The 10,316-nt window shown below is 45.7% G+C and overlaps 1 protein-coding gene across 1 annotated transcript; it reads left to right on the forward strand.

Annotated features, from left to right (window-relative positions):
- Positions 1 to 942: 942 nt before the first annotated feature.
- On the forward strand, positions 943 to 6,270 carry LOC118385441 (alpha-2B adrenergic receptor). The gene has a single exon (XM_035772577.2). It carries the CDS (start codon positions 2,449 to 2,451, stop codon positions 4,093 to 4,095), a length of 1,647 nt encoding a protein of 548 aa, XP_035628470.1. The 5' UTR covers positions 943 to 2,448; the 3' UTR covers positions 4,096 to 6,270.
- The last annotated feature ends 4,046 nt before the right edge of the window (positions 6,271 to 10,316 follow it).

Here is a 10,316-nt window from a genome sequence, read left to right on the forward strand (position 1 = left end):
CCATGGGAATCCCACGTCTTCCACCCTGTCTCTCAGGCTGCAGGAGCCTGCCGCCACCACTAGGAGACAGAGGAGCACCAGCCTAAAAAACGATCTGAAGGAAAGCTGAACAGCTGCTTTGGGGATGGACTGTAATTAGCATAACATCCTATATTATTCTCAGCCATTGGGAAATTTGAGTAGAGGAGAGACTGGACGTAGAACTTGGGCCAACAATTTTTGTATAATTAAAATGATTATTAGCCATTATTATTTTGTCCCTTTGGTGAAATGGAGCCATGTCTTCGTTCTTCATGATTAAGAAGTTTCTCGGCACTACGCTGTATCATTGAATATAATCCTTACCTGAGACCTTGTGTGTGAGTTTTCTGTCAGCTGCTCATTTCCTGGTCCAGTAAAGACACTAGGTGGTTTTGAGTGTTTGCTGGGTTTGACGAATGGTTCTGTCTGCCCTCTACTCTCTGCCCATCACACACACACACACACACACACACACACACACACACACACACACACACACACACACACACACACACACACACACACACACACACACACACACACACACACACACACACACACACACACACACTCTCTCTCTCTCTCTCTCTTCTCTGTCTCAGGGAGGAAGACAGGAGATATGATGTCTTTTCTCATGCCCTCTGCCCTCCAGTGGAGGCTGCTGAGGGGAGGACGGCTCATAATAATAGCTGGAATGGAGTCCGTGGACTGGCATCCAACACATGCTTGATATTATTCCATTCACTCCATTCCAGCCATTCTATTCCATCCATTATTATGAGCCTTCCTCCCCTCAGCAGCCTCCACTGCTGCCATCCCATCTTAAACCACACTACCAGCCAGATCAATACAGCTATCTCAACTCTGCACCTCAACAGGCTGTGTCGCACTGGTTGCATTGGCATCGTAGGCGTGTGTGTGTGTAGAGTGTATGTCTCAGTGATGGTCACAGGGTCCACTGCCTGACGCTGCGTGACATCATTTCTGTTAGACGGGCGGAGATCGAGGCGCGGTTATTAACCCGGCTCGGGCAGTTAACGGAGCTCAGTTGGACGGGGCACGAAGCCGGTGCGTCTTTGTGAAAGAAAAAGTAACATCAAACTGGATACGCAAGATATGCTCATTATTCAACCACTATTGAAGGAAAAATGAAGTTGAATCAGAAATAAGTTCGTCTTTATTGTTATCGGTGCGTCATTGACAGAATGTGGACCTGGTCGAGTTGCGCATAATCAAAGACCGGGAAAAAAGAGAGGAATAATTCAGTATAATGGGGATAAATATGATTACATTATCATCATGTAATCAGTGAGGTGTTTTCATCACCCTTTGTATTCCAGTCTTGCACAGCGCTCAGAGGAACTATAAAGCATAGGCCTATACCCTATATCAAACAATCGAAAGATAAAGGAATATGTTTGTTTTTTCTCTCCCTACAATTTAATTAACTGATCTGATGTTTGTGGCTGAAGTCTTCTCGGACTCATTGCTTATCTATTGACGATGACGGCTCAGTGCGGGTCTCGTTTCGGCACCTAGTCCTTTTGGACAGATGGAAGCTGAGGAGCGCAGATTGTTGGGTGACTTTTTACATATTCAAACTGTCTCTATTGCGTGATATGGTTTCACTACGAATGTGAATGAATAGCAACTTTTTAAAAGGCATTTCATCAGCCCAAGTATCATTCCATGCGTCTCTGCATCCTGGTGCGCTTCATTGCGCTGGTGAGATTCGGGGAGTGTTCCGATTTCATGGTAGGCTATAATTAAGGACGTTTTACTTCAATGAATTGAATTTAAATAGAACACGGTCTATGGATTGCCTGAAGGACCTTTACTGCTTCAAGCACTACGTTTGGATGACACATTTTTCTAGCGCTTGTTCAAGCAATTTAATAATTTTCCCCAGAAGAATAACTATCCAAGCATCAGCTGTGTGTGTGTTAGTTAATAGATACTTAGTCATTTAATTGCCTGATTAAATTAGATTAATGAAGTAATTATTTATTTGAATATCCAATAACGATTTAGTGGATATATCCGCACCTGGATGTTGAAAAGAGACATGAAAGAGAAAGTGCGTGACTGGAGGAACAAAATGATATTTTCACACGGGCAAAGTTGTTAGTCTCGGTGATGCCTTGGGCAAAGCGGTACAATCTTTTTTTTCTCTCTCATTTTAATTCAATCATCTAGTGCGTAAAGTTCCAAGTGGACGCCTCTTGAGCCTAACAGCCATGTCTCTGTTTCTGCGTCAGAGCCCCTCCATTTACTGCACTCTCACTGGACAACAAGTCTTCCTCAAGGGATTAAGCTAGCAGATAACAGAAACCTATCTCTACTTTCACCTTCACTCACTCTAAACAGAATTCGCTGTCCCTGTGAGTTTGAGTTTTCTCCAAAATTCTAGCTTCAGCTGGCATCGTCATGGCCATGATTCCAGATATTACATGCCTGTCAGGGCCAAGGGTGAACCTGAACATCAGCTTCACCTTTGGCCCCACCCCCTGCAACCAGACAGTACTGCGAACCGCACCCTATTCCCCAGAGGCCACTGCGTTGTTCGCCACCGCGATCACCCTCATGATGATCCTCACCATCGTGGGCAACATCCTGGTCATCATCGCCGTACTGACCTCGCGCTCGCTCCGCGGCCCACAGAACCTCTTCCTGGTCTCGCTGGCCGCAGCTGACATCCTGGTGGCTACCCTCATCATCCCCTTCTCTCTGGCCAATGAGCTCCAGGGATACTGGGCGTTCCGCTCACTGTGGTGTGAGATCTACCTGGCGTTGGATGTCCTCTTCTGCACGTCCTCCATCGCTCACCTCTGTGCCATCTCATTGGACCGCTACCTGTCCATCTCCCGGCCCGTGTCCTATGGCGCCCAACGAACCCCCGCGCGCATCAAGGCGGCCATCGTGGTGGTCTGGCTTCTCTCGGCCGCCATCTCCTTCCCTCCCCTCCTCTCCCTGGATAAGAGCGAGGGAGGGGTGGAGGTGTGTGAGCTGAACAACGAGCGTTGGTATATTCTCTACTCCACCATCGGCTCGTTCTTCGCCCCGTGTCTCATCATGATCGGGGTCTACATCAGGATCTATCAGATTGCCAAGCAACACACAAGATGTCCGCCAGGGGAAAAACCCAACCTTAACACAACTCCCGGCAACGCGTCTAGCAACACTCCAACAGCCCACGCACCTGGACCTGTCATTACCCCCCAGCCCAAGCCCCTCAGCCAACTACAGCACAACAGAGGGGAGGGAGGGAAAGCAAACGGACAATCCAAGGATGCCGTACCTTCGAAGAGTCTCCCTGTCTCCTCCCCCCCATCTCCTCCTCCCCAGAGCGAGACCCAGGCCAAGACCCCTACCGGCCCACAGATTGAACCACAACCACAGACCCAGCCTTCTTCACCAACCTCTGTCCCCACCTCACCCCAGCCTCCCTCACCCACCATAGCTCTCTCCCCCACACTCCCCCTTGCAGAAACCCAACCTGGGGAGACCCACAGACAGGGTGAGAGACAGGAGAAGAGACAGAGAAACACCACCAATGATGACAGCTTCAGCTCTGGCTCCGAGGCAGAGGCAGAGATGAGTGGAAAAAGAAAGGGGGAGGGAGGGAACAGGACAGTTAAGAATAATGGAGGGTCAAAGTCTGGAGGTGCAGGGTTAAAAATTCAACCTCTCTCTTCTCTGACCTCTCACAAGTTCAAAAAGACTGTTGCCACACCCACCAGCACAGAGCTGGCCTTTGACAGGCCAGGGAAGGCTCAGGTCACGCCAATGTCTCGGCGCAAGGCCATGGTGAATCGCGAGAAGCGCTTCACGTTTGTCCTGGCTGTGGTAATCGGGGTGTTTGTCATCTGCTGGTTCCCTTTCTTCTTCTCCTACTCGCTGCAGGCCATCTGTCCTGAGACCTGCTCTCTCCCTGATCCCCTCTTCAAGTTCTTCTTCTGGATTGGCTACTGCAACTCCTGTCTGAATCCTGTCATATACACCATCTTCAACCAGGACTTCAGGAAGGCCTTCAAGAAGATCCTCTGTAGGGACACCAAGGGGACAAACTTCTAGAGTGGATACTGTAGAAGGGACACCTTATTTTAGAGTATATGCTGTGTAAGGACACTAAGGACAATGACTTCCAGAGTGGATATACTGTAAGGATAGATTTTAGCTTTCTTGTGTAAGAAACCACAGACAATCTGCTGAGTCCGTCCTTTGCTGAACATTCCGTTAGATCAGATTAACAAAAGGCTGAACTATGGGATGCTGGAGTAGATCAAGATGCTCTGATGTTCCCATTGGGGGCAGTGGGAGAGGAGGGGAGGGAGGGACGCAATATACCTGAAAAAAAAACTTGATCGGAACAAAACAGGGCCATCAGTCATGAGGACATGTTGCTCAATTTACATTATAAACTGGGTGGTTCGAACCCTGAATGCTGATTGGCTGACAGCCGTGGTATATCATGGTTATGACAAAACATTTATTTTGCACTGCTGTAATTATGTTGGTAACCAGTTTATAAGAGCAATAAGGCACCTTGGGGGTTTGTGATATATCGCCAATATACCACGGCTAAGGGCTGTATCCAGGCACCCCGCGTTGCGTCTTGCATAAGAACAGCCTTCAGCCATGGTATATCGGCCATATACCAAACCTCCTTGTGCATTATTGCTTAAGTATATCACTGCTTGCATCTTTCTCTATACAAGCAAACCAAGGCTGCTCTCTGTTGAATAATTTGTCTGTCTGTATATCTGGATTCCCACAGCCATTACCTCTAGCCTTGTGACTGGCAACTCTGAACTACAAGGACGCAGTATCAGGAGAGTGTTCTTAGACATTACCAGGTACTGTCCACCGCAAGGACACAGATTGGGCAGGAGAATGTGTGGTAGAACGTGTGCAGTGGAATGTGTTCCTGGAGTTCTCTGTGTTCAAGAACTTGTAGTGTGTGAAGGGAGTTTGTCCAGGTGTCCAAGGACAGACAGACAAAGAACCTTACATCCTTTTCACCAGTGTTTCCCAAACTCGGTCCTCGGGACCCCAAGGGGTGCAGTTTGTGTTGTTGTTGCCCTGTCACTACACAGCTGATTCAAGTCATCAACTAATCATCACGCTTTGATCATTTGAATCAGCTGTGTAGTGTTGGGGCAAAAACCCAAATGTGCACCCCTTGGGGTCCCGAGGACCGAGTTTGGGAAGCGTTGCTTTACACCTTGCATGGCGACTGGCCTCTGTCGTGAACTCATACACTGGGACGGACATGTTTTATAGGGGACAACCCAGCTGTATTTGTGTCTTGTGTTCAGTGTCAGAAATGCACCTTTATGTTTTACTATGAGTATGAAATGAATGTAAACACATGAAAAGTGAAATATGGGTTTTTGATATGACCAATGCCTCAGTAATGTAATATGTTGGGTTTAGAGAGGATCTGCAGTAGTAGTTATTAAATACTGTGTGTGTTTGTTGTGTGATGGCCTACGGGTTTTACTGGAACAGAGGAAATCTCTAATGGTGTTTTTTTTTTTATATCTGAGATAAAGATGAGAGCATGAGTAACTCACAAGACCACACACACACACACACACACACACACACACACACACACACACACACACACACACACACACACACACACACACACACACACACACACACACACACACACACACACACACACACACACACACACACACACACACACACACACACACACACTCTCGGTCTCTCTAGCCTGGGGTGTGTGTTCTGTGTTGTGATGTATGGAGTGTCCTCTCCTCTCAATATTCCCTGTGGAGTTAACCACCACCCAGAGCAATGAGGAGGAGTGTATCCTCTGCTGTGATCCCAGGAACATTCTACCTCCTCCTGGGAAAAGCATGGTAGTGCTGTGCACATCTAGGGCTACAACCGGAAAACCGGAATGGGAATACTACAGCAGGAAAAAATGTTAAAGCTATTCTGTGAAATGGATGAAAGACACAAAACAGACTCTAATTGCCCAGGCACTACCTGGAGACAAGACAATGCTGAGTCCTTTCTGTGTGTGTGTGTGTGTTTGTGTGTATGTGGTTGCATGTTTTACAGAATGCATGCCTATGAATGCATATTCTCAAATTCCGTGTGAACCAACAAACCCATAATAATATCTTTATTTATGTGTTTTCATGAATGTCCATGACTGAACAAGCTGGTGTATTGTACAAAATTCAATAAATAAAAATTCTACGGTATTTACAGTGCATTTGGAAAGTATTCAGACCCCTTGACTTTTCCACATTGTTACATTACAGCCTTATTCTGAAATGGATAAAAAACAAACATGTTCTCCCTCATCAATCCAAACACAATAACCCCTAATGACAAAGCAAAAACGATTGTTTTTTTCTCACATTTTTGCAAACATATTAAAGATAAAACACTTAAATATCACATTATTCAGATAATTTAGTCAGTACTTTGTTGAAGCACCTTTGGCAGCGATTACAGCCTCGAAACGTCTTGCATATGACACTACAAGCTTTGCACACCTATATTTGGGGAGTTTCTCCCATTCTTCTCCGCAGATCCTCTCAAGCTCTGTCAGGTTGGATGGGGAGCGTCGCTGCACAGCTATTTTCAGGTCTCTCCAGAGATATTAGATCGGGTTCAAGTCCGGGCTCTGGCTGGGCCACTCAACAACATTCAGAGATTTGTCCCGAAGCCACTCTTGCATTGTCTTGGCTGTGTGCTTAGGGTCGTTGTCCTGTTGGAAGGTGAACTTTGCCCTATTCTGAGGTCCTGAGTGCTCTGGAGCAGGTTTTCATGAAGGATCTCTCTGTACTTTGCCTTGTTTATCTTTACCTTGATCCTGACTTGTCCCCTGTCGTGACTTTACTTTCATTAATCTTATGACTGTTATTTATCTAATCAACTAACTGTGCTTAAATTGTTACCCGATTAAATTAATCATGTAACAATTAGGAATTTGGGGCACAACGAGAGTGGTTGTTTAAAGAGTTACCATCTCCCGAATTAAACTCTAAAAGGTCTTTACCTATCACGTATGCTACGGTCACAAGACGCAGGTCTCCTAATAGTCCCTAGAATTTCTAAGCAAACAGCTGGAGGCAGGGCTTTCTCCTATAGAGCTCAATTTTTATGGAATGGTCTGCCTACCCATGTGAGAGACGCAAACTCGGTCTTAACCTTTAAGTCTTTACTGAAGACTCATCTCTTCAGTGGGTCATATGATTGAGTGTAGTCTGGCCCAGGAGTGTGAAGGTGAACGGAAAGGCTCTGGAGCAATGAACCGCCCTTGTGGTCTCTGCCTGGCCGGTTCCCCTCTTTCCACTGGGATTTTCTGCCTCTAACCCTATTACAGGGGCTGAGTCACTGGCTTACTAGGGCTCTTTCATACCGTCCTTAGGAGGGGTGCGTCACTTGAGTGGGTTGAGTCACTGATGTGATCTTCCTGTCTGGGTTGGCACCCCCCCTTGGGTTGTACCGTGGCAGAGATCTTTGTGGGTTATACTCGGACTTGTCTCAGGATGGTAAGTTGGTGGCTGAAGATATCCCTCGTGGTGTGGGGGCTGTGCTTTGGCAAAGTGGATGGGGTTATATCCTTCCTGTTTGGCCCTTTCCGGGGATGTCATCGGATGGGGCCACAGTCTCTCCTGACCCCTCCTGTCTCAGCCTCCAGTATTTATGCTGCAGTAGTTTATGTGTCGGGGGGCTAGGGTCAGTTTGTTATATCTAGAGTACTTCTCCTGTCCCATCCGGTGTCCTGTGTGAATTTAAGTATGCTCTCTCTAATTCTCTCTTTCTTTCTCTCTCTCGGAGGACCTGAGCTCTCGGACCATGCCTCAGGACTACCTGACATGATGACTCCTTGCTGTCCCCAGTCCACCTGGCCGTGCTGCTGCTCCAGTTTCAACTGTTCTGCCTGTGATTATTATTATTTGACCATGCTGGTCATTTATGAACATTTGAACATCTTGGCCATGTTCTGTTATAATCTCCACCCGGCACAGCCAGAAGAGGACTGGCCACTCCACATAGCCTGGGTCCTCTCTAGGTTTCTTCCTAGGCCTTTCTAGGGAGTTTCCTAGCCACCATGCTTCTACACCTGCATTGTTTGCTGTTTGGGGTTTTAGGCTGGGTTTCTGTACAGCACTTTGAGATATCAGCTGATGTACGAAGGGCTATATAAATACATTTGATTTGATATCCACAAAACAGTCAATGAATTAATCATAACCTCATTCGGAACAGTCGTAACCTCCTGCATCTTCAAAAGCCCCAGCATTACTTATGATTCAGTACTACACAAATAGATGTAGGTATTTATTTACTAGCAAACTAAATAATAACACAGAATAAACATACACACTTAATACATTAGGAAAAGGTCCCTAGTGGACTGACACAATATGATGGCTTTTTACACAACGACATGGAGTGGGAGAGAGAGAGAGAGAGAGAGAGAGAGAGAGAGAGAGAGAGAGAGAGAGAGAGAGAGAGAGAGAGAGAGAGAGAGAGAGAGAGAGAGAGAGAGAGAGAGAAAAAGAGACACTATCATTGATACATTTTCGAAACTATTCTCACAGTAATCATAGACTTTGCACATGAAGTGCAGCCCATTTGGACTTAGAAATCATGAATGTATTTACGTTTAAATGCCTTCGTTTGACGTGGATCTCTGTCAGAAACAGTGCTCCATAGGAAGGGTGATGGGCCTTTCAGCGGAACGCCGGTAAGGCTCTGATTGTCTGAAAGGGATCCGGACCCGTCTCTTCTACTGTTGCTCACTCTGTACGATGCTCCTTTAAAGAAAGGCTAGCCAACCGCTTCGATGGGATGCTTGGGACTCGGCTTGCTTGATCTTCTTCCTTTTTTCTGTAGCAATTTTGATGGCCTTTGCCGAGCGCATCTTCATCCATTAGTGAGTTGATCGCTTGAATAGTGAGAGAGAAATTAAGAAGTTAAAACAACCACTCAATGTATTGTGACAACTGTGAAACTGATAAAAGGAAGGACGTCTCCCCACCAAGGGAGGGGAGAAACCGCTAGGGTTGCAGAAGATTATGAAACATGTTGCAGAATATGATAAGCAATAACGATTTGGTTAAGACTTGTACAAAGCATTCATTTATTGAGGTAATGCTAAATATTTGAAAGAAAACATCTAATATGTGTGTGTGCTTCAAAGTAAGTTAGAGAAATATTGACAACCACAGGAGGGAACAAGTCTGTGTGGGTTTGCAGGAAACAATTTGATATAGTTCTCTGAAGAATAGACTAGATTGAACTCCGAGAAGGGAAGTGTCATGATGTTGGCCTGGGGGTAGGTTTATGACAGTCATAAATACCTCTTCCCCCCTTTTTCCTCTCTCTACCCTACTGATGTTACATTTGAAAACCCCTTGGTTAACATAGAGATTCTGGGAACATCAGAAGGTGGGTGGAAATGAACTATATTCTGATAATATGACCAATTGAACATATGCAGTGGCACTTAAAATCAATCCCATATACTGAGTTCTTACAAAAAAAGGATATAAATTCTCTAGTACAGCCAATATTGAAGATGATCAAATGCTTCTCAAAGATGCCTTCTGGTGGTCAAACTAGCACTATGGCTGACAATTAAATGTAATGGCGACTTTGTACATATAGTGCACAGTGAGGGGGGAAAAGGATTTGATCCCCTGCTGATTTTGTACGTTTTCCCACTGACAAAGAAATTATCAGTCTATCATTTTAATGGTTTATTGGAACAGAGAGACAGAATAACAACAAAAATCCAGAAAAACGCATGTCAGAAATGTTATAAATTGATTTGCATTTCAATGAGGGAAATAAGTATTTCACCCCCTCTCAATCAGAAAATGTCTGGCTCCCAGGTGTCTTTTATACGGGAAACGAGCTGAGATTAGGAGCACACACTTAAAGGGAGTGCTCCTAATCTCAGTTTGTAACCTGTATAAAAGACACCTGTCCACAGAAGCAATCAATCAGATTCCAAATTCTCCACCATGGCCAAAACCAAAGAGCTCTCCAAGGATGTCAGGGACAAGATTGTAGACCTACGCAAGGCTGGAATGGGCTACAAGACCATCACCAAGCAGCTTGGTGAGAAGGTGACAACAGTTGGTGTGATTATTCTCAAATGGAAGAAATACTAAATAACTGTCAAACTCCCTTGGCCTGGGGCTCCATGAAAGATCTCACCTCATGGAGTTGCAATGATCATGAGAACGGTGAGGAATCAGCCCAGAACTAAACGGGAGGATCTTGTCAAT

Source organism: Oncorhynchus keta, chromosome 6 (genome assembly GCF_023373465.1).
Source record: "Oncorhynchus keta strain PuntledgeMale-10-30-2019 chromosome 6, Oket_V2, whole genome shotgun sequence".
Lineage (NCBI taxonomy): Eukaryota > Metazoa > Chordata > Actinopteri > Salmoniformes > Salmonidae > Oncorhynchus > Oncorhynchus keta.